A 25699-nucleotide genomic window follows, 5' to 3' on the forward strand; every position below is an offset into this window, starting at 1 on the left:
CCTTTCTCCAGCATGGGTACGGACTCTTAGCCCTATTGCGAGCACTCAAACTAATAAGAAGAAAGAGGTGGAAACCAACCAATCTGAAGAGGTCTCAGCTGTAATTATGGGCCTCTGAGAGTGGCCATCTTTCTACTTCAACTATGCACACCAGGCCTGGAGAAAGCAGCTGCAGTGCCACTGGGAAGCTTTACCGCTTTGCCTGAAGGCACTCGGATTTTCACACCGGGGTCAGTATGGTTTGTCGGTGCCTGGTGGCAGTTTGGATAATCTCAGTGATGTGCCACTGTTTTACACTTATGGCATGAAAGAGAGGCTTATTCTGGTGTGTAATAACCGGTGAGTAATAAACAACATAGCTTTTATCCCCCTACCTCCAACACGTGTCCTTTTGCTTTGTTTTGTTTGTTTCTTTGGTCAAACTTTATTTGCCCATAAGCGCATCATCATCACCCTGGTGATAAAAAAGCACTGGAGCATTTAAGGCTTGTACACATGCAGCGGTCATGCAGAATTCGTGACCACATATACGCTCTCTGGTGGAGACTGTGAGCCCATCGTTATGTTTTTTGCGGTGTGGGTGGAGCTGTGCAGTAGGTTCAGACCTGCTGTACCAGCTCTGACTCTGGGATTTGTTATGAAGGATGCCAGCAGTGGAAACCCGTCGCATGGAAGAAATATTTTTACATTTACCTAATTTGTTTTTTTTTAATGATCTTTAAAAATGGCATCCAAACTTTATAGTTTATTAAACATTGTGTACATACACGTTTAAGTGAGTTTAACACTAATCACGAGTCAGTCTTTGTGGATGTAGTTTTTGCAGGGGCTTCTTTTTTCCCCATCGGTTTTATTTTTTATTTTTATTTAGTTTTGTTGCCTTTTACTTTCCCTTCGCTTGACCCGTGATAAATACTGACAGTGTGAACGGCTGCTTGGCAACCTTACTGGAAAGACAGAATGAAAGGAGACTGAGAACGACGCGTGTCACACTGCTTTCTTCAGAAAACTTACTCCCTTACTTCTCTTTATGGCGTTTCAAAATGACAGACTCTAACTTGAGGAACGAAAGCAACCATGGGCTGTTTTTCACTTCTTTTAATGGATCTGTTTCGGACCAGATGTTACCAAATGACAGCATTACCACATGCAGGAACTTCACAATGGACTCACAGGTTGTCGGAGTTGGGATCTTTCTCTCCGTTTTTATTTTGGTGGCAATTGTTGGGAATATTTTGGTTATCCTGTCTGTGGTGTGCAACAAACAGTTACAGACCGTCACCAACTTCTTCATTGTCAACTTAGCCATAGCAGACCTCCTGTTGGGCATTATTGTGCTGCCCTTCTCTGCATCTCTAGAGGTGCTGGGATGCTGGGTGTTTGGCCGGGTTTTCTGTAACATCTGGGCAGCGGTGGATGTGCTCTGCTGCACGGCATCAATCCTCAGCCTCTGTATGATCTCCATCGACCGTTATATCGGCGTGAAATACTGCCTTAAATACCCAAGTATTATGACTGAGAGAAAGGCAGTCGCTATTTTAGTCCTAGTGTGGGTATCATCTGTTGTGATCTCGGTCGGTCCGCTCCTGGGATGGAAGGAACCGCCGCCTGTGGACGAAAGCATCTGCAGGATCACAGAGGAGCCGGGATACGCGCTCTTCTCCTCGCTTTTCTCTTTCTACCTCCCGCTTATGGTCATTCTCATCATGTATTTTAGGGTGTACGTGGTGGCCCGCAGGACTACTCGGAGCCTGGAAGCGGGAGTCAAACGCGAGAGAAATAAGTCGATGGAAGTGGTCCTGCGGATACACTGTCGCAGCGTGCTGGAGGACGCGCGTCCGGCGAGCTCAAAAAGCAGCAAAAACCACCCGTTTCGAAGTTCGCTCTCCGTGCGGCTGATGAAGTTCTCCAGGGAGAAAAAGGCTGCGAAAACCCTGGCCATAGTGGTGGGGATGTTCATCCTCTGCTGGCTGCCCTTTTTCTTCTTTCTGCCAATGGGTATGTTTTATTTATCGATCTCTTTTATTTTTATATAACCGTTTCTCAGCATTTCATGCTGGGTCATGAGCTGGGTCCTGCGTAAAATAGGATTCAGTCTGTTGCATTTCCACCAGACTCCTGCCAAAGACGGAGAATATGACTTCTTATAAATGTTCCTCTCCTAAATGCGCTTTAAAAAAGTTTCTATCTTTAAGAGCAACAAACACGCCTGTTTCGGGCCTGCTATGATTTATGATTTTACTCCTGAACTGATCATGTGTGAGATGCACATCGGTCCAAAATAAAGCGTTCTGAATAAATGGGTCGTGTTCAGTATAAGAAATTGACGCTGTGATTGAAAACGTTTGCGTCTAAGAGGCTCCTCTTGACAGCTGCGCAGACTTTTATAAAAGACTCGAAATTCTGGTCGCAAAGGAAACCTAAACGTATGAAATTCCGTGAATTTTAATTTAAGAAAACCCTTTCACACTGTTAATAAACTCTGTAAAATTGGCGTTTGGCCTAACAAAATAAGAAAATTGCGTGGTCTGGATTGCATGCGCAGCTTATTTTGGGAGCTATGCCAGGAAGTGATCAAAATTAAGATGCTATAATGCTACAAAAACCAATTCTTTTGTCAGGAAAGGTCAGCTCTGCAACATGACCATTAAAGTGGTTTGTTTTCATGCCTGTAATTTTTTCATGACTGTAATTATTCCTTCACATGGCTAATATCACATTTTTCAAAGAGCAGTCATAACAGACTGACATTCTTCACTGATGACCAGTTCCAGCGGCTACTTACCTTGGTAAAAACTCAGACAGGCATGATTTTCAAGAATAAACATTTATGTTTTATTGTTGAGCATATTCATTAAGTTGACTACGGTACTAAGAGAGTGGGATGTAAGATTCAAATCAGGCAAAGAGATCTTCTATTCCCCTGCAGATGGTTGAAAAGGCCCTCCACTGAGGGTGACCAATTCAGTCTTTATGACAACACATAAATCAAACCGAACGAGCACATTTTACAGTGGAATCAAATGGAAATAGCTTTAAATTTAAAGACAAAACTGGACATAAAGGCACACCTTAAAACACAAACAGAGGCAATATGGGTATTAGCAACAAAAAGAATGACTGAAATGCAAAACTGAATAAATAAAGAGTGCCTACGTAGCAGGATTCAGGCTAGATTCGCTTAGACTAATAGAGCTCTGGTGCCACATGTTAATGGTGGCACCACAGATTTTCATTTTGCATATATTTCACATAATTGATTGCGAGAGCCATTGAGAACAAATGGCCAGTATCTTACTGGGCAAAGCACTAACACAGCACTCTGATTCTTGCTGCACCTCTCCTTTTACAGACTGGAATTATTAGGGACACACGGGGTGCATGAAATGAAATTGGTGCTACTTATCATTTTATTCACTTAATGGGAAAGAAAGGGGCACGTTTATTTGTATGCCTAAATCAGACAAACTCCATCCTCAGCATGTGATTAAAAATGACAGGAATGAGATTTAAAGGTTTAAAATGTTAAAAGTCAGTACACATTTCATTACACACATTATTAATCAATTTGTGCACCTCAAGGCAGTCTCTAATAATAGTTTTAATTAACATTACTGTAATGATTGTAATAATTTGACTTTGTGATCACGTTATTGCTTTTAGGAAAGGTCATACAGACTCTTAAATCTAAAATGGTGACACTAAAAATCTGCATTCAAAGGCAGTTCAGCCAAAAGGGATCATTAATTTTGTCTGGTGTTATCTTGAGTTGTTTTATTTTTTATTTATGATACCTGGTGAATGTCAGAAAGGTCTCTAATTTGCATGATAAAGGAAGTCAGACTATCAAAACACTAATATCTAAACTAACGTCTGCTGTAGATTAATGGATGACCTGCAATTTGGTTTTTAAAGCATAGTAAAACTCTGAACTCTAAGAATCTAGTCATCGTGCTGTAAGCCATCTGGTTTGCAAAAACCCTTTGAGAGATGACCTCAGGCCTCCTCAAAGGAAGTATTTTTAAACATTAAGTTCCACCAGGGATCAATAAAGTTCTACACTGTCAAATTATCCCCATGGGTGGCTGCCTTTTATTTCCCAAACCACTCACAGATGAGTGTGTTGCCTTAGCACCGCTTGCTAACCTACACTCGGTCAGTCAGACACGGGTGATGTTGGTCCATCGCAGAGACAGACATTAATAGGTAACTTTTTGCCGAAAGGCAGAGCTGTACGTTCAGCTCATCTTATACCAATCAGGACTTTTCTGTGTGATGATCCAAATCTAGATGGAATCCTCTGACTCGTTTCAACCTATATTAGCACACCAGACCCATTTTATATTGCCAGAAACTGAGGAAATAAAGAGGAATGGCCTGTCAGATTTCTGTTTAAGGCCGTTTCTTTCCCTCTGTAAAAGCCAACCACGACCACTGAGGTGGTATAATTAACTAGTTCTTCTTTCAGGCTTAGCAGAAAATGCTTTTTTTTTGTTTTTCAAAAATGCACAACTGATTTTAAATATGTTCACCCACTATTGTTTAATAGACTGAAATTGGTTGTTGTAAATGAGGAAGTGCACAAAAAATCTGCAGTCTCTCTGAAGGCCAACAGGTGGCGATAGTTGTGGTTGCAAAAGGACTTCTGGTCCTACTGAAAACCATGTGAGGACATTGTTCTGATTTGACGTCTGTAAAGAGTTTCTTGTTGAGTTTATGGACTCAGTCACTCATTTTGGATTAAAAAATATTTTGTAATTGTTTCATAATTCTTGGTCATGCCATTTTTAAAAATTGTAGCTAATTTGTGGTATGAGACTACATATTTATTGGCTAACAACAAAAACTGCATGTCATTAGGCATGTGGTTTACCAGTCAGACCCACCAATCTTAGTCACATACATTTTTTTTTGCAACCAAGATAGCGATGGGGTAAATGCTCATCTCAGGTCTTCAAAACGTGACACAACATTAGCTACTTTTACTGTCTGCGATTCTGACCAATAAATTATCTGAGCTAGAAACCTCTACTGTCCAAAGTCTGTTAAAACACCTCAGTAACACATTAACAAAACCCATTGTTATGCTGTGTGACTGGCCCCTTCATCATCATGAAAGTATTGTATTAACCACATACACACAGTCATGCTGCTGTAAATACTCAGCTACACCTTATTATTAGCCCCTCTTGTGATAGTCGTTATTGTGGTGACCCATTTTAAAATATTTAAATTAGTTGTGGACTCCGGGCGTGATTCACAAGCAGATTTGATTAAGCAGGAAAGTAACGGGAGACAAGCAATCAGAAAATCTAAAATTTTACAACTAATGTTAACTACTAGTAAACATTTACTATTGCTACAGTCTGTAATATTTGCAGTTTTGTATTATGATAATATGTCATTTGGTCATTAATATCATACCATAAATGAATCATAGTAGTTAGAAATGTGTACAAAAAGGGGAAGCACTCAATTATTCTGACAGAAGTCCAAAGAACAAAGTCCAGAAAAATGTTTTAGATATTATGATGAAACTAAGTGAGTAAGTGCAGAGGGCATCCTCTATTTGTACACAGGTACGTTTTAATACAGGGATTTTCCACTTTTGTTTTCAAAATCTCCATCAATGTGAAAACACATGAAAAAACAGCAAAACCAAGCAGTCTGACATCAAAAACTGAAATACAGGCGCACATCTTTGATGTTCCAAGATAACATCCTTGCTTTCCTTGTTGACATATTAATACAGAAACGTCGTTGTTGAAAATCTTCAGGCTGGAAGAGGTTTTCAAAAGGCCCATTTTCAGTGGCCTAAAATGCTGTTTAAAAGTAGAGGAAAGGTCACAAATGCAAAGAAAATTTATGTCTTCCAGAATATCCAAGTATGTGTGGACAGGGGCTTAGAGTCCATATGCAGTCGTCTTTATTTGGTTTTGGTTTTTTCTGTCAGTGAAGCTGAAGATCTTATTTGACCAGAGCGTAAAGTAGCCAAATAGTTTTTCAGTGGTTATACTTGAACCATATAACTTATTGAGTGTCTTAATAAGTTGTTGGGCGGCCATGTTTTTCCAGAATAAAACTATATCACTCTTTGAAATAGACTTTGCAGACCACTGGCAGTATACCTGAGTACAAAAACAATTTTGACAACAGGTATTCCTTCATTTGACCGTGGTGATAAATTGTTTAAAATCTCTCATAAGTGTTCAGTTTCTTTGGCTATACTCTCCCACTGTCAGCCAACTCCAATGCATTCTTGAGATCCCCTCCCAGGCATTTCAACCCCCATTCACACCTTGCTTCAGCTGACCTCAGAAGATCACCTCACAGGGTGGGGCAAGGTCTCATATTAGTTTCACGCTTGACCCCCAGTATGGCAATGACCCACGCCTTTTTTCACACCTCAGCTCAAGTAATGACCTCATGACCCTCAGCACCATCTCCAAAGGCCACAACCCCCACTGGAGGTTAAATATCTGGGGCTTGCCAACATTTGTTTTTAGAACTGGACAAGATCTTCACAAACCTAATTAAATCCAGCTACCTTCGTTTTCAAGCTCCCAAGACTATCTTGATCTGGCTGGCCGAGAGCTTGCACAGATACAATTCACATTGTTTTCTTGTCAAAACATTCAGACAAACTTTATTGATGGAGGAATGGTCATACTGGAACAAATAAAGGTGATCATTATGAGCAGCTGTGTTTTTTTGCAATGAATCTGAGGGCACAAGTGGACAAAAATCAACTATGCCAACAAAATGCCTTTGCCCAACATCCACACAGCATAGCAGGGCGCCTCCATCCCCTCACTTTTAAGGTTTCAAGTTTTTCAGTGTCTGTATATCTTAGCTGTTGGTGGCCTTATGTTGAGTTTAAGCTTTAGAAAAGCGTAAAACAAAACACACTAATATACAAAATACACAAATTAAAAAAGATTGCCATCCCAGAAGCAATAAAACAAATACATAAAAAATATACCTGTTGTCATGGTGTTTTGGCTGTGCGTCAGAGCAGTGAATCACTTGCTGCCTGCCTCTAAAGGTGATGTCATTTTAGGGACATAATTCAAAAAAAGAACATCCCTTCCTCTTATTAATTTATTAATCTTAGTCTTTAATCCTGAGTGAATTTGGGTGGGTAGTGATGAAAGAAAAATGAGACTATGAAGAAAGTCTCAACTTTGTTTCATCATCCACTTCTTTTAATATAAGTGCATTCTTTCTGTTTAGTGGTCAGTAATGTCAGAGCATGAACTCTGAGCATTACACACAAGCCTCTGTGCAGTACTAAGCAGAAAAAAAAAATGGATTTCTGGGATATCAGATATCATTAAAAAGATCCTGCCGTCAGAGTGCAAATACATATACACATAACATAATAGTACATCACAGCTGTGCATAGACGTGTGCATTTCTTGCAGTATATATATATATCTTTGTTAAATTAAGATTATTCCATATAATTATTTTGCTTTATTATTACTTACCTATTATTATTTAGTATCCAACCTGACTGACAAAATGACATACAGCATCAAACTGTAAAAATCATTCATATTTATTAAATTTATATATTTTGCATGTGTACAAATTCTCTGACAGTACTAACGTTTATCTTCAGCGGCTCTTTGTAGGATATTTGCGAAAATATTTGTTCTATATTGTTCATTTACTTTATGGTAACTCACACATCTTCCTGATGGCTTCATCTCCTTTCAGGTTCCTTCTTCCCGGCACTAAAACCGTCTGAAACTGTGTTCAAGGTGATCTTTTGGTTGGGATACTTCAACAGCTGCATCAACCCCATTATCTACCCCTGCTCCAGTAAAGAGTTCCAGCGGGCTTTCACCAGGCTCCTCAAGTGCCAGTGTTACCAGAAACGTAGGGTCCTTCGCCGCTTCTATGACCAGAGATGGCGGACTGCTGTCAAGGGAATGACAAGGGATCAGAGAGGCGATTATAAGCCTGGCTACGCTGTGCACGAATCCTGCGGCAGCTCTTTGCTACACACAAGAAAAGGACATGCACTAGGTTTCAAGAGATGGAGTCTGTTTCCACCACTGCGAAAGTCCTCCTTCCAGCTCAAAGAGAAAGTAAATAATCTGTCAAATAAAATTAAGGGAGGGACGGGAAAATGCAACACACCTGCTGTTGGTCGAATTGAAACGGTGGACACGGTGTCTATGGGGATTTACAACTCTTGTGAGCAGAGTAGCTATCAGTTTTATGATCTGGCAGAATGCTATGGCCTGAAAGAGACTGACATTTAGACGGTCACCAAAGAGGCTTTTATTTATTTTCAAAGGGCCATATTGGACCGACATGTAAGAAAGACTGTGATAATGCATAATATCAAAGAATCAAGGCACGATTAAAGCTGAGAATAATGGGTTGATCCTTGCACAAACAGGCAAAAAAAAGAAACCCTTATCCCAATCACATGGGTCCCACCATGTTTATTTGGATGAAACTTCTAGCGAACTGCTCAATGACACATTTGGGACATGGGTGCGAAATAAGCAGTAAGTTGGGACTTAATACTTTTTCGCTTGAAGGCACTGGATGTGAAGATTTCATAGCCTACAGCTGACAGCTGGCAAGTTTTAAGAATGTAATATTTTGGGAAAGACAGTTAACATAAGGCTGGATAATTAGTATTGTTGTATGTTTTTCTTACAGTTTTGTATCAGGCAGTTTTGATGTCTTTAAATGTTAGCCAGCTCACACTGTGTGATAAAGACTGAGAGTAAATGGTTTGGTTGGCATGTTTTGTGATTTAACAAAAGACAAAGAAGCAAAAGAACAAATACCTGTACTGAAACTAAGTTTTCAATCTCCGCGAAAGTAAAATCACAAGTGCATTTTTGTGTTGGTGCCACAGTTTAATCAAATGTAAAATTTCATATTGAATTATGATCATTAATCTGCGCCTCTGTTTCTTTTTTTGACAAGGCATTGTAAAGACGAGTGGCCAACGTTGCCAAGTGAACAGTAATGTCAAGTTGTGTTTTTTTGGTGGGGGGTTTATGTTTATCAGATGAAAGGCAAAAAATGTAGGAGAGGAAAAAATGTGGAGACAATAATTTCTTTATTGTTTTATGCCTTCCAGTTACGTTACGTTATTTGATTCATGATTAAAGAAAAATATCTCCTTCATCCAGAAGATGTCACTGTTGCTTTGGTTGTTTTACCTTGTGCACCTATTCATCTTTAAGTAAAGCTAAATGCTTTTGGGATGACTTGTTTTTAGTAGAAGTGAATCTGTTGGAAATAAATTAACACCTGCATTTAATGAAAGCGGTCAGAACAGCAGTAAGAATATGTCTACTGACTGAGAAGTACAAATTACAAAAAGAAAAAGAAATACAAAAAGATTTCAGGAAAGCACAAACACACTTTCATAAATCTGGAATTGGAGGCAGTGCACATTGATAGAGAGAAAGGGAACAACTCCATGAAGACCAATAAACCACAGTTGATTCCTGTTAGAAGCCTTACTAGAAATTAGGTATATAACCTTAACTTTACTGTATTAAAGTTAGAAAAATCACTTAAAAGTGGTCAAATGTGTTATATTGTTGAATATAATTAAAGACAAAACTGCCTTCATCACAGCTTTCCCTAAATTAATCTTTATTGATTTAATCAGAAAAAGCTTTGGTAGCTCATTCTCAGAACAGCAGCCTCAGATTTCTTCTTAGACAGAAGATTTGCAGTACAGAGAAAAAAACAATAAAGGGGAAAATGGGACGGGTACATTTCAAGTTTGTTATTTAAGTTATTAGGCTTAGCAAAACATCTACGTCCGTTTGAAACGATTATCAACATTAACAGACTGAACTGGACTTAATAACAGGAGTCCATATAATTTTAGTAAATTATTCTGGTATCAGCTGCGCTGGGTATGTAAATCGGGCCGTAAATCAGCTGCTGTGCTGATCCGACGCCACTCGTGCTAAAAATCCGGACAAATGTCACTTGATCAAGGAGTAGATCTGCATCAGATGAGATCAGCTGACTACGTGTGCGTGCGCTGTGCATATAAAGAAAGTGGTGCGCAAAAGCAGGGTAGTGACAGAATTGATGCGCATTATAGATATTTGAAGCATGTGTACCTGCACATGCATGCTTATTAACCCACGGGTACTGTGGAATATATTTTTTACTCACCTAAAGCGCTCGTGCTCTCGTCCATTCCCCGCAAAAAATTAGCAGCTGTGCGGTGTCTGTGGCATCGGTGCTCTCATCTCATGCCATGGAGTAAAAATCAAAAGCACAGCTTTATCAGACAGTTGCAGTTTAATGTTGGCTGACGAGTCTTCAGTGCGTCGCACAACTGGATTTCTGGACACGCTGACGTTGGTGAAGTCCTGCACATTATTTCGGTGACTTTAACGAGGCCGTGTTTTATGAGGTCTCCATCTGAAAAAGCCTTGACATGTCTTGCGATGAGTTGGGCGACCTCATAGCCGGCTATTGGAGCCTTTTCCTGGATAATTTGAGCACGAAAAAAATACTGTTGCTGACCTTGCAGGAGAGCTACCCTTTGCTTTAATTTCTGCTCTCGCTCAGCACCAATGTAGGATGCATAGGCCTGATGTTTGGTTTCATAATGACGTGGTACATTATACTCTTTCATAATTGCCGCAGTTTCAGTGCAGATCAAACAGACACACTTCCCCTTGAATTCTTTGAAGAAATATTCACTCTCCCACCGTGTCTGAAATTTTCTGCACTCACTTTCTACCTTTCGCTTCTTTGGTTCTGCCATGTTTAGTAACTTGGGGGTAAATTTCTTCTGTGATTGACCTTTTTGGTGGAGCAACTGCCTTGATTAACAGCAGCTCCCCCTGGTGTTAAAACTAAGAAGTGCAATACACTCAACCAAAAGTTCGGGCCAAAGTGCGGGCCATATTCTATTCTATTCATAAAATTACTTGCGGGCCAATTAAAAATGGACCGCGGGCCGCAGTTTGGACACCCCTGTTTTATGTGGTCATATAAACGTTTCTTGCAATTTCTTAAACTGGACTTGACTTTGTTAATAGGAGCCTATCAAAAACAACACAACATGTATTCCCATTCCCATTTTAGCTGAATCTACAAAAAATGCCAAAGATAACAAACACAGGCTGACAGCTATAAATCACTCTGCAATGACCTATGAATCATTCAAGTACAAAAAGGCACCTAATTCACAGGATGAACCAGTGTTGGGTTTACACATAAAAGACAATTTAGCAAAGAACCAGAGATAATTTTATTATATCTTTAGGTGCTTTATTACCAGCGGTACACATATCTTTTGTTTCCAATTTTGTAGGTGAGTTTACAAAAAATAGTAACGATGACAGAGTTTGGCAGATATAAAATAATATTTTACATCAATGAAGTGAGTCAGTGGGGCTATTTGCCTAAAACGTCGCACATGTCAGCATGGTGTGTAGTGTGTTTTTAAAAGAAATGTGAGGAAACTGGACAAATGGTGTATAAAAAAAGAAATTTATCTGAAAGTCATGTCCTTAAGAAGCAGACATAAAAAAAACCCATCCAGCATAACTGGCTGCGCCTTGGTTGCATTGTTTTGGATAGGTATGGGGGGAAAAGAAGAAAAACTGTTTATTAATACTGCTGCAATATTTGTTAAATATAATTTTTGTTCAATAAAAAAAGACCTTAATAAAAAAAAAAAGCCACCCAACAAAGACCTGACACACAGTGGCGTGTCGAGAAAATTTTTGTTGGGGGGGGCCAGGTAGGGGCACAGATTTGGAGAAGGGTGGCAGATGTAATTGGCAGATAATGTTTAAAAAAAAATTCTACCAACCATTAACCATAATTCAATAACCCTATAAACCTAATAACTGAATGCACTTTTAACTCTTATTAGAATGAGATTTTAACCACTACGGTGCAAAGTTTTTAGATACTGCGTTGATAAAGTACAAGAGATACAATCAGTGCTTTGTCAATGTTTACTCAGCATTCAAGGACAGCAATATTTGCATAGTATTTTTACTGACATGTAGTGCACATATGTTTTGGGCAAAAACATTTTTGAATATTAAAATATGAACATTTGTAACAAACAATTGACAAATTAGCCAGTTCCAATGCAAAACTTTATCTGCCTGTTAAAAAAAGAAGATAATCTTCTCACAAACTGGTGTTTGATTTTGAAACAGGAAAAAAGTGGGGAAACAACTGAAAAGACTAACATTTGAATAAAACCTGAAAGCAAGTAAATACTTTCTCTGCTGCCTTATGGTAAACTTTGGTAATATTGATAAAGAACAACACTGGCTGATGATGAAATCCAGTCAGCTGGCATGGTGACACTGCCAGTATTAACATGCAGGGCTGGATTGGGACAGAAAATCGGGCATTTTGACTACAGACCGGCCCACCAGGTATTAAAGCCATAAAGCCTTTGAATGAAAACAAATGCTGTTGTGACAGTGATGTACAGTCTTCAATCAATCAATCAATCAATCTTTATTTATAAAGCACTTTTCATACAGAGAAAATGTAGCACAAAGTGCTTTACATAGTTAAAAGCAGCCCACCCCACCCTCCAACTCACTCCCCACACTCTCAATACACATATATCCCCCCACCCACACACACATACACACACGCGCACACTTAAAGAGTAAAAATTGGGCTGGGCTCGCATGAGCCAAGTGAGGAAACACTATAACAGGGAGCCGTCTGCACCGGGAGCCGGTCACAGACCGCAGCCTCCAGGCTGGGCACACAGCAGGAGGGAGGCAAAGGAGCCCCCCAGCCAGGCTGAGAGGACCCGAGAGACCCAGCAGCCACGGTCAATAACAGCCCCGGTGCAGAGAGCGCCCTCCGAGGAAACACTGGAGATATGACGCAATACAATATATATAGGGTAAAATGATAAAATAAATAAGAACAGGATACAATATAAATATAAATAGAATAAGAAGATTAAAAAATGAATAAGAATAAAATCAAACAAATATTAGGTAAATCCTAAATTAATAATAGAATAACAGGATAGAATAAATAAGCATAAAATAAATAAACGCTAAGTAAAAGCTAAATTAAAAAGGTGGGTCTTGAGCCTGTTCTTAAAAACATGTACGTTCTCTGTGGCCCTGAGCTCCTCCGGCAGGCTGTTCCACAGACGAGGACCATACCACTGAAAAGCTGCCTCTCCGTGAGTATGTGTCCTGACTTTAGGGACAATCAAAAGGCCAGTACCAGAGGACCTCAGGGTCCGCGAGGGTTCGTATGGTAAAAGCAGATCTGAGAGATAAGAAGGCCCAAGACCATTAAGACATTTAAAAACCAGTAAAAGAACTTTAAAATCGATCCTGAAACACACGGGGAGCCAGTGCAGCGATTCTAAAACCGGTGTAATGTGGGCCCGCCCTCTGGTCTTCGTCAGCACACGAGCTGCCGAGTTTTGCAAGAGTTGTAAAGTTGAAATATTCTTCTTAGGAAGACCAGAGAGCAGGGCATTACAGTAATCAATGCGACTGGTAATGAAAGCATGCATCAGCATCTCCGTGTTGGCCCGAGAGAGAATAGGGCGGACTCTGGCTATATTTTTTAGATGATAAAATCCAATTTTGGTTACATGTTTAATATGTGGGATAAAACCAAGCTCAGAGTCAAAAATAACACCCAGGTTTTTCACTTGTAGCGAAGGACATAGTGAAAATGCCTCTAATTTAGACAAGAGTTTCTCTCTCTGAGCCTCAGGACCGACAATCAAAACTTCAGTTTTGTCCTGGTTAAGCTGTAAAAAGTTTTCTGCCATCCAAGATCTTATATCCAAGATACAGTTAAAGAGGGCATCCATTTGTCTGGTGTCATCAGGAGACACGGAGATGTACAGCTGCGTGTCATCAGCGTAACTGTGGAAGTTCACTCCATGCCTCCTGATGACACCGCCGAGAGGGAGCATATACAAATTAAAAAGTACAGGGCCTAGAACCGACCCTTGAGGCACACCACATGTCATTTTATGGATCTTAGAGGAGCATGTATCCATACTCACCATAAAAGTTCTGTCAGAGAGATAGGAAGTGAACCAGCTGTGTACAGCACCAGAGAGGCCCACCATGTGTTTCAGTCTGTTTAAAAGAATAGCGTGGTCTACTGTATCAAAGGCTGCGCTTAGATCCAGTAGCACCAGGACTGAGAGCTTTTGGGAGTCCCAGTTACATCTAAGATCATTTAAAACCTTTAGGAGAGCCGTCTCTGTGCTGTGGTTCACCCTAAATCCAGACTGGAATATTTCCAGGATCTGTCTATCATTGAGAAAATCAGTAATCTGAGTAAAAACAAGTTTTTCTAAGACTTTACTTAAAAATGGTAAGTTGGATACAGGCCTGTAGTCAGTCTTGTTGGTATATGTATGATTTCTATACATTTTACGTCAGATAAAAACTTTGGTTGTAAGATTTAGATAATTATTTAATAAAAGCGAGATATTTTAAATGAGAATAAGAAAGAAAAGTATTTCTTTGTGCCCCACCTCTCCCTGTTAATGCCCTACCTGGCCCCCTGGCAACACTTTGCTAGACCCGCCCCTGCACAGTTACCAGCTGTCAGCTACATAAAAAAGGATCCTGGTGTTATTTATTACTCAGAAACAGTTCATAACTTCCCTTCAACTCATTCATGTCACCTAAAAGGTAAACCTGTTTCTCCATCACCTGTTCAGCTCTGATGATTCTGTAAGGACATCTCCTGGTTTCATCTTCATGTTTCCCTCTCATCACACATCCAAACCGATATCATGACCAGCAGCTTTACAGCTAGTTAACACCAATAGCTAGTTAACCCATAGCTATTCACACAACAACGGGGTATTGGGTAACTATGATGTTTTTATTTTAGAAAACAAAGTACACATGAATTAATGTACTTTAATAGAAAATGGAAAGGTGATACAACCTCAAAAACGTGGTTGCCTCTAGATTTAAAAAGAGAAATAAGGTCCAGTAGTTACACTATATAAAAAAATAAATGCACAATTTAAAAAACAACATTTATAGGTAGGTATATCGACTTCTCATTAAATTATATGAATTATTATGGCTTTGTCTGCCACAGTGTTTTTCTTTAAACTACTTAGGAACACTTTTACTGGCAGTCGGTGATGTCACTGAAAGGCAAGGTTCTGTTGCCATAGTCTCCTGAGTTTATTTTGAAAGCTCACTTACGGAACTCGCTTAAACAGCTTAGGAAAGACAAGCGCACACATTTGAAGAAGTATTCCCTCATCACGGTGACATTTTCCATTTTACAAGGTCTCAAAAATTAACATGAAAAAGGAAACGAGAAAAAATACAAATTCAGGAGAAAAGAAAGATCCAGGAGATCAAAGTAAGTAAACAAATACATCAAATCTGGGTAAAATCCCTCAAATAACAGAATCTACTTTTCTAAAAATGTTGACAGTCTGTGTATAAAATGAAACATTTGAATCCTACCCATATGGAAAAGATATATATAAATCTTATAAAGTTTGTATCTGTCTTGTGTGAAACTTGTATGTTTTGGATACTTACTAAAACAATATATGAAAGTAATGAGAAAGTGGCCACTTTCATGAGTAAATCATATAAGCCTGATATGATTCACTGTATGAAGTAGGCCACATCTTACGCAAGTCTTTTATAAATTTGTACCATTTCTTTTCCATATGGGTATGTTTGACTGAAAATAGCATAATTACAACACGTCTAATCAAAGAAAGGTTAATGGGGCACTTTGTCTTTTGGTAAAATAATGTGACAAGTTTATTCTTGGACTCAGCAGTAAAAACAGATCAACAAGTGTCATGAAGATCTAAGTCTTAGTAGACCTAGTATGGACTCGTGTTGCTCTGTTTTTTATCAAAAGGATAAACTTGTTATTATAATTTAACCAATACTTCCTAAAATGGCATCAAAATCCTTCCAGTCCTGATGTCGAGCACTCTTTTTCACTACTGTGTTGTTGTTGTTGTTGTTTATAGACTCTAAGAGCAGGATGGCTAAAAGAAAGGCCAGTCCTGAAAAGAAGACCCCCGTAAAAAGAAGGAGGGTCACTGAGCAGGCTGCTCCTTCCACCAGCTCAGATACACACCAGGTCAAAGCAGTGAAGCGTAAGGCCCAGCAAGATGGAGCGGGCACAACCAGTGCACCGAAGAAGATTAAACTTGCTGAGCCTACGAGTGAAGACAGGGAGCAAGCGTCTTCCTCCGTGGACACTGGTAAAGGTAGGCTAATTAGTTGAGTGAGGGGTAGATTAAGTGCACAGCTGGTTGCTCGGTTTAAGATATTAGTGTTTGGGAGATATTTTTCTGTTGTACAGTTCATTTGCTGTTATGGAGTTCTTGTTACTGATAAAAAAAAGTGTATTTTTTGTTTCAAAATAGCTGATCTGCTCTATGCCAACATCTGCGAACAAATATAATTCTATAAAGTTGGTCTATATAGTGTGTAACTGTTGATATAGAGCGTTATTAAATTTATTGCTACTGCAATCATATGGCACGTTGACTTCTAAGGAAATTTTAGATGGCACTTATCATCAGAAAGGTTGCTGACTCCTGGGTTAGACCTTCATATTAATTTTTTTTTAAAACTTTTTTAAGAACGCATTTTAACATTGGACTCAAAAATAAATAAATCCCCCGCTAACAAAAAAGGCTCTTCAAGTGCCAAATTGCTTTATATTTCTTCACTAAATATACGGCCGCAAGTAGGGCTGACATGGGCCCCAGGTTTGATGTGTTCTGCCGTAAACTGGACAAACCAACATAAGGATGGAAGCCACTGTGGGACTTTTTCAGTAAGTTGAGCATGTGTTTTATAAGTTAATCAGTAAATTAACACCAATAGCTAGTTAACCCATAGCTATTCACACAAATGAATAGCTATGGGAAAGGTGATACAACCTCAAAAACGTGGTTGCCTCTAGATTTAAAAAGAGAAATAAGGTCCAGTAGTTACACTATATAAAAAAATAAATGCACAATTTAAAAAACAAAATTTATAGGTAGGTATATCGACTTCTCATTAAATTATATGAATTATTATGGCTTTGTCTGCCACAGTGTTTTTCTTTAAACTACTTAGGAACACTTTTACTGGCAGTCGGTGATGTCACTGAAAGGCAAGGTTCTGTTGCCATAGTCTCCTGAGTTTATTTTGAAAGCTCACTTACGGAACTCGCTTAAACAGCTTAGGAAAGACAAGCGCACACATTTGAAGAAGTATTCCCTCATCACGGTGACATTTTCACTTTTAAACGGTCTCAAAAATTAACATGAAAAAGGAAACGAGAAAAAATACAAATTCAGGAGAAAAGAAAGATCCAGGAGATCAAAGTAAGTAAACAAATACATCAAATCTGGGTAAAATCCCTCAAATAACAGAATCTACTTTTCTAAAAATGTTGACAGTCTGTGTATAAACTGAAACATTTGAATCCTACCCATATGGAAAAGATATATATAAATCTTATAAAGTTTGTATCTGTCTTGTGTGAAACTTGTATGTTTTGGATACTTACTAAAACAATATATGAAAGTAATGAGAAAGTGGCCACTTTCACGAGTAAATCATATAAGCCTGATATGATTCACTGTATGAAGTAGGCCACATCTTACGCAAGTCTTTTATAAATTTGTACCATTTCTTTTCCATATGGGTATGTTTGACTGAAAATAGCATAATTACAACACGTCTAATCAAAGAAAGGTTAATGGGGCACTTTGTCTTTTGGTAAAATAATGTGACAAGTTTATTCTTGGACTCAGCAGTAAAAACAGATCAACAAGTGTCATGAAGATCTAAGTCTTAGTAGACCTAGTATGGACTCGTGTTGCTCTGTTTTTTATCAAAAGGATAAACTTGTTATTATAATTTAACCAATACTTCCTAAAATGGCATCAAAATCCTTACAGTCCTGATGTCGAGCACTCTTTTTCACTACTGTGTTGTTGTTTATAGACTCTAAGAGCAGGATGGCTAAAAGAAAGGCCAGTCCTGAAAAGAAGACCCCCGTAAAAAGAGGGAGGGTCACTGAGCAGGCTGCTCCTTCCACCAGCTCAGATACACACCAGGTCAAAGCAGTGAAGAGTAAGGCCCAGCAAGATGGAGCGGGCACAACCAGTGCACCGAAGAAGATTAAACTTGCTGAGCCTACGAGTGGAGACAGGGAGCAAGCGTCTTCCTCTGTGGACACTGGTAAAGGTAGGCTAATTAGTTGAGTGAGGGGTAGATTAAGTGCACAGCTGGTTGCTCGGTTTAAGATATTAGTGTTTGGGAGATATTTTTCTGTTGTACAGTTCATTTACTGTTATGGAGTCTTTGTTACTGATAAAAAAAAGTGTATTTTTTGTTTCAAAATAGCTGATCTGCTCTATGCCAACATCTGCGAACAAATATAATTCTATAAAGTTGGTCTATATAGTGTGTAACTGTTGATATAGAGCGTTATTAAATTTATTGCTACTGCAATCATATGGCACGTTGACTTCTAAGGAAATTTTAGATGGCACTTATCATCAGAAAGGTTGCTGACTCCTGGGTTAGACCTTCATATTAATTTTTTTTTAAAACTTTTTTAAGAACGCATTTTAACATTGGACTCAAAAATAAATAAATCCCCCGCTAACAAAAAAGGCTCTTCAAGTGCCAAATTGCTTTATATTTCTTCACTTAAATATACGGCCGCAAGTAGGGCTGACATGGGCCCCAGGTTTGATGTGTTCTGCCGTAAACTGGACAAACCAACATAAGGATGGAAGCCACTGTGGGACTTTTTCAGTAAGTTGAGCATGTGTTTTATAAGTTAATCAGTAAATTAACACCAATAGCTAGTTAACCCATAGCTATTCACACAAATGAATAGCTATGGGAAAGGTGATACAACCTCAAAAACGTGGTTGCCTCTAGATTTAAAAAGAGAAATAAGGTCCAGTAGTTACACTATATAAAAAAATTAATGCACAATTTAAAAAACAAAATTTATAGGTAGGTATATCGACTTCTCATTAAATTATATGAATTATTATGGCTTTGTCTGCCATAGTGTTTTTCTTTAAACTACTTAGGAGCACTTTTACTGGCAGTCGGTGATGTCACTGAAAGGCAAGGTTCTGATGCCATAGTCTCCTGAGTAGGGATGGGTACCGGTGTCCGGTGCCATGATGGCACCGGTTCTGACATAAACGGTAGTAACCAGACCGAAAAGCAGCGCACATTTCGGTGCTTTATTTCGGTGCTTTTTTTTCCTGAGCTGTGATAAACTTCTAGCCAATCATTTTACGTTTCCGAGGATAGTAGGCGGGTCCAGGTACGTGCGTTCTTTTAGAGCAGAGCTACAGATTAAAAATGTCCAAGGCGAAGCGGTCAAAAGTCTGGCTGTACTTCACAGCAAAAGATGCAAACTCAGCAGCAACAAGTGCTTTAAGCTGATACTGTCAAAGGAGGTAACACCTCGAATCCGACAAAACACCTGGCGAGGCATAGTGGTTTTTTAAAGCCGAGAAATGCGCCATATTTGATAGCTTGCTGCGAGACCTCACACCGAGCACATCTACTGCGGGTGGGTTGCCTGTTATGAAACATCCCCCAAAAACACGAAGAGTAGAGTCCTGGCCCCTAGCCCTGCCAGTGTAGCAGAAATGATGACGGATGATGATGCAGCAGCAGCCGTTCTTCTCCGCGTGAGTAGCTAATTTACGTTGAGTAGGCTAACCACGTTATTACATTAATGCATGTAAGGTGAACTAGCAAACATCATCATAGCTACATGCGGCTGTCTTCTTGTTTGATGGCAGATACTCCCTTCACCCTGGACAAAAAGGCTAAAAAGACCCAAGAAAAAGTGGAAAACAGTTAAACATGAGAGGTTTAGGACAAAGTTTGTGTTTTTTCCATTGTTTAAGCACTGCTTCCAGCCAAGAGTGATGCCATATATGCCCCATAGCTGCAGAAAAGGCTAACATTGTTATCTTTTTACAAAAAACAGCTGAACATGAGAGGTTTTTGGACCAATTTTGTGCTCTCCATTCTTTAAGCACCGGTTTGAGCACCGTTTGAGCACCGGCACCGTTTCAAAAGTACCGGTTTGGCACCGGTATCGGATAAAACCGAAACGATACCCATCCCTACTCCTGAGTTTATTTTGAAAGCTCACTTACGGAACTCGCTTAAACAGCTTAGGAAAGACAAGCGCACACATTTGAAGAAGTATTCCCTCATCACGGTGACATTTTCACTTTTACAAGGTCTCAAAAATTAACATGAAAAAGGAAACGAGAAAAAATACAAATTCAGGAGATAAGAAAGATCCAGGAGATCAAAGTAAGTAAACAAATACATCAAATCTGGGTAAAATCCCTCAAATAACAGAATCTACTTTTCTAAAAATGTTGACAGTCTGTGTATAAAATGAAACATTTGAATCCTACCCATATGGAAAAGATATATATAAATCTTATAAAGTTTGTATCTGTCTTGTGTGAAACTTGTATGTTTTGGATACTTACTAAAACAATATATGAAAGTAATGAGAAAGTGGCCACTTTCATGAGTAAATCATATAAGCCTGATATGATTCACTGCATGAAGTAGGCCACATCTTATGCAAGTCTTTTATAAATTTGTACCATTTCTTTTCCATATGGGTATGTTTGACTGAAAATAGCATAATTACAACACGTCTAATCAAAGAAAGGTTAATGGGGCACTTTGTCTTTTGGTAAAATAATGTGACAAGTTTATTCTTGGACTCAGCAGTAAAAACAGATCAACAAGTGTCATGAAGATCTAAGTCTTAGTAGACCTAGTATGGACTCGTGTTGCTCTGTTTTTTATCAAAAGGATAAACTTGTTATTATAATTTAACCAATACTTCCTAAAATGGCATCAAAATCCTTCCAGTCCTGATGTCGAGCACTCTTTTTCACTACTGTGTTGTTGTTGTTGTTTATAGACTCTAAGAGCAGGATGGCTAAAAGAAAGGCCAGTCCTGAAAAGAAGACCCCCGTAAAAAGAGGGAGGGTCACTGAGCAGGCTGCTCCTTCCACCAGCTCAGATACACACCAGGTCAAAGCAGTGAAGCGTAAGGCCCAGCAAGATGGAGCGGGCACAACCAGTGCACCGAAGAAGATTAAACTTGCTGAGCCTACGAGTGAAGACAGGGAGCAAGCGTCTTCCTCCGTGGACACTGGTAAAGGTAGGCTAATTAGTTGAGTGAGGGGTAGATTAAGTGCACAGCTGGTTGCTCGGTTTAAGATATTAGTGTTTGGGAGATATTTGTGTGTATGATCTAATACGCTGATGTGCTTTTGCTGTTTTCCACATCTGCAGACTGCAGTCAAAACACAAAGGGGTGCACAAAAAATGGCAGAAACAAGTCTGCGGGAGACAGCAAAGAGTCACCCAAGAAAAAGAAAAAGGACAAAACCAAAAACGTCGTCCAAAATCCAGCAGCCGACCAGCAACGTAAGTAGCAAGCAGCTTGGCTTTTATACTCAGGTGAAGAGCAAAATGAACATTTAGGGTACAGCAGAGAGTAATTTGTGTCACAGCTGTAGTAAAACAACATTTGGGTCTTTTCAGGGGAATACCAAGCCAGATATGTGCAGGAGCACCATCTAGGAAATGGCGGCTGTGGAGCAGTGTTTGCTGGCTACAGGATAACAGATCATTTCCCAGTAAGTGTTCAGATGGTGGGAGTAAGACAGGCAGTAATGCAGATAACGGATAATATCGTCAGCTGAGCATTAAAGGTGCCGTTTTACACCTTTAATGATGTCATACTGAGGAAATGCTCACCAATGCTCTGTGTCTTTTAGGTAGCCATCAAACACGTTCCCAAGAACAGAATCCCCATCAAAGTGACGGTAAGTGTGCAACACTTGAACTGTTTTTACATTCCTGGACTGAGTGCAGCGTTCACCTGTGAAACATCTGTTCCTCATCATCCACTTTGTTGTAATATATCAGGATGAAAACGGGAAGGAAGTCTCAGTGGAAGTGGCCATTTTGCTGAAGCTTGCAGCTGAAGCAGATGGATCAGTGGGAACGTCGGCTCCTGTGTCTCTGTTGGACTGGTTTGACTTTGGCACAGAGCTGATCCTGGTGCAGGAGAGACCTGTCCCCGCGGTGGACCTGTTTGACTACATAAGAGAAAATGGAGGATGTTTACCAGAAGGAAAGGCCAAGGTAAGTTGACTGGAAGAGCCTTAGACTGTACAGCACTGAAAGCACAGAGTATCAGAGAAGCATCAACCTGTTGACTCATTACTGTCTTTTTCATCTTTTCCAGGTCATTCTGAAGCAACTGGTTGATGCAGCAAAGGACCTGGAAGAGAAACACATCTTTCACCGGGACATCAAGAGTGACAACATTCTGATTGAGACCGGCTCAGATGTGCCTCGAGTTCGTATCATTGACTTTGGCCTGAGCTGCTTTGCTACGGAGCAATCGCAGTTCGGCTTCTTCTATGGTAACATATTCAGCTCCTGCTCTTCACAGATGTAGCAATTTGTGCCTTTTGTTTTAGAAGAAATTGTAATTGTGTCTGTTTATTAGGTACACCTATCCACAGCCCTCCCGAATGTTACTGGGGCAAAAAATACAGGCCTGGACCCACCACGGTGTGGCAAATGGGAGTGGTGCTGTACGAAGCGCTTCATGTGGGGGACTTTAATATCATGACGTTCATTGAAAACGAACTGAAATTCAACGAGCATCTGTCCCCACGTAAGAAAACATCACACTTCAAGATTCACTGATGGCTTGGATCACTGGAACTATCATCTTCATCTTTTCTCTCCTTTCTTTCTTTCCAGACTGCCGGAATTTCCTGGATGCGTGTTTAACCGATGTCCCGGAGAAGCGCCCAACGCTGGGGGACCTCCAGCGTCACCCCTGGCTCAGATAAACCCATCTCTCACACACACACATTTCATATATTATCATATAAGTGTGATACGTGACCTAACTTTCTATTTTTGTCTTTCTTTCATTTTTTTGGTTTTTTTTAACAGGAAAAGGTTGTTTTTTGGGTTTTTTTGGCCAATTCTAAATTTTGCTATCCTGAAATTCCTGTAACCCCCCCAGCCATCCCAGGAAAGGGGATCTCTCTTTGAATTGGCTTTCCCGAGGTTTCTTCCCATCATTCTGGCCCCCCGGGGAGTTTTTCCTCGTCTTCATAGAGAGCTTGGGCTGGGTCAGGAGCTTCATCAAAATTGGCCTTATTTGATTAGGTTAATGTAATAAAATTACGTTGATGTAATCAAAATTAGTAAAAATCAAAAGATTTAACTTAAACTTCCATTAAAACTTGTTTAACTCAACTTTGCTGAGAATACTCTTTCATTACCATGTCAAGGATTGTTTTTTACTCATGATGCATTTTGACAAGTAAGAAAACTGAAAACTCAATCAGGTTAAAGTATGCACAACGAAAGTCACACTGTCACTGCTCTGAAGACTTGCATCTGTTGCCCTAACCTCTAATGCGTCTCAACAGATTTCCTGGATCTAACAGAGGTTGCAACAGTTTTTCCTTCCCACTGTTGCTGATTGTTTGCTCATAGTGGGCTCTCTGATTGGTGGGATTCATTTTCTAATAGTATAGGGTCTCTGCCTTCCAATGTAAAGTGCCTCTAGACAACAGATGTGACTTGTTGCTATAGTTAAGGTTGAATTGAATCATTAATGTCCATTCAGTAGTGAAAATTTTATATTTCTTAATAGGGGTGGGTTTTGATGATCGATTTATCGATTAAAATCGATTCTGGCTTGGATAACGTGATATCGATTCATTAAAACCTGAATCGATTTTTAAATAGAAATTTATTTTGCCCGAAACGCCAGAATCTCAGGTTAAACCTCACAAAATTTCTACAACCACCAAACCGCTAAAACAGAAAATGAGAGCAGATACACGGATTCTGCACAAAGACGTGAACACAAAACGCGGACCCGACGGATCAGAATCACTGAGATGTGGCTTTCTCACCCGCCGGCACGTACGCTTAGCTGTGTCTCTAATCAAACCTCTGTAACTTTGCTCTGCTTCACTTCGTTTTTGACTGCACAATATTTTTAATGTCATCTGCTATAAAAACCCAGACCAAGTCTCGCAAGCGTCAGCTTTCTTTTTATAGATATAAAAATATAGATATGTACTGATAAGTACCATCTGTAGCTTAGAACATTAAACACTTATTGTACTTACTGTAAGGAACAACAAGATAAGTAAAACAACACAATACATTCTCACAGTTCCCGACTGTATTGGTGTTTTGTTTAGTTTTTTTCAAATGTTTCTGAGCTTAATCGGCGGGAAAAATACATTGTCTAAACTTAACAGGTAGCTAACGAAAGCGAGTGACTCACCGGGACAAATAACTCCAACACAAGTAATTCGACACACGTTATTCCCTTTGTGGTCAGAGTTCGGGGCCTAATAAAAGAGTAGCTTATTAGCATTGATATGTAAAAAAACAAAAAAACAATTTGGTCTCATTATCTAGTTTGCAGCACTGCATACTTTGTTGAAAAAACACTTGACCGCCATTATTCATGTTCTTTGATTTCTCCAGTGCCTTCAACACTATTCTTCCCTCGGTTCTAAAGGACAAGCTGGTGAACTCTGGAGTGGACCATCACCTCACTACCTGGATCCTGGACTACCTCACCAACCGACCACAGTATGTGAGGACTCAGGGCTGTGTGTCGGACAGGGTCGTCTGCAGTACGGGGGCCCCACAGGGAACGGTTCTGGCTCCGTTCCTCTTCACCATCTACACTGCAGACTTCTCCCACAATTCCACCCAGTGCTTCCTGCAGAAGTTCTCTGATGACTCTGCAATAGTCGGCCTCATCACTGATGGGGACGACAAGGAGTACAGAGGTCTGACCCAAGACTTTGTGGACTGGTGCCAGCTGAACTACCTCCAGATCAACGCCAGTAAAACCAAGGAACTGGTGGTAGACTTCCGCAGGCACAAGCATTCTCCACTGCAACCACTGAACATCCAAGGTATGGACATTGAGGCTGTGGACAGCTACAGGTACCTTGGTGTTCATCTGAACAATAGACTGGACTGGACTCATAACTCAGACGCCCTCTACAGGAAAGGGCAGAGCAGGCTGTACCTGCTGCGGAGACTCAGGTCGTTTGGAGTGGAGGGCCCACTCCTGAAGAAATTCTATGACTCTGTTGTGGCTTCTGCTATCTTTTATGGCGTGGTCTGCTGGGGCGGCAGCATCTCTGCTGGGGACAGGAAGAGACTGAACAGGGTGATCCGAAGGGCCAGCTCTGTTCTAGGATGCCCTCTGGACCCAGTGGAGGTGGTGAGTGACAGGAGAACGGCGGCTAAGCTGTCATCCCTGATGGACAACATCTCCCACCCCATGCAGCAGACTGTGACAGCACTGAGCAGCTCCTTCAGTGGGAGACTGCGGCACCCACGGTGTGGGACGGAGAGATTTCGCAGGTCTTTCCTCCCCACTGCTGTCAGACTCCATAATAAAGACTTTAACTGATCAAGCACACACATCCATACATATGCAATAATACTAAGTGCAATAATCCTTTCTGTCATCGTTGTATTTTTACTCAGTTGTATATAGTATTTGTATTTGTATTCTATTTTTATCTTATTGTATATTTATTTTTATTTTATTCTACTGT

General features: G+C 39.9%; 2 protein-coding genes across 2 annotated transcripts; both read left to right on the forward strand.

Moving 5' to 3' along the window:
• The first annotated feature begins 1043 nt into the window (after positions 1-1043).
• adra1d (adrenoceptor alpha 1D) lies at positions 1044-8273 on the forward strand. The gene is made up of 2 exons (XM_085355935.1): positions 1044-1998; positions 7723-8273. Exons 1-2 carry the CDS (start codon positions 1044-1046, stop codon positions 8271-8273), a joined length of 1506 nt encoding a protein of 501 aa, XP_085212061.1.
• Positions 8274-15311: 7038 nt separating this feature from the next.
• Positions 15312-22936, forward strand: LOC146630554 (serine/threonine-protein kinase pim-2-like). Its single transcript, XM_085355937.1, has 10 exons — positions 15312-15372; positions 16007-16249; positions 17988-18230; positions 21357-21491; positions 21609-21703; positions 21845-21892; positions 21996-22214; positions 22318-22498; positions 22585-22755; positions 22845-22936. Exons 1-10 carry the CDS (start codon positions 15312-15314, stop codon positions 22934-22936), a joined length of 1488 nt encoding a protein of 495 aa, XP_085212063.1.
• Positions 22937-25699: the final 2763 nt, after the last annotated feature.

This window comes from Diplotaxodon limnothrissa, linkage group LG6 (assembly GCF_057381915.1).
Source record: "Diplotaxodon limnothrissa isolate DT_005_m linkage group LG6, D_limnothrissa_male_GT1.1, whole genome shotgun sequence".
NCBI classification, from domain to species: Eukaryota; Metazoa; Chordata; class Actinopteri; order Cichliformes; family Cichlidae; genus Diplotaxodon; species Diplotaxodon limnothrissa.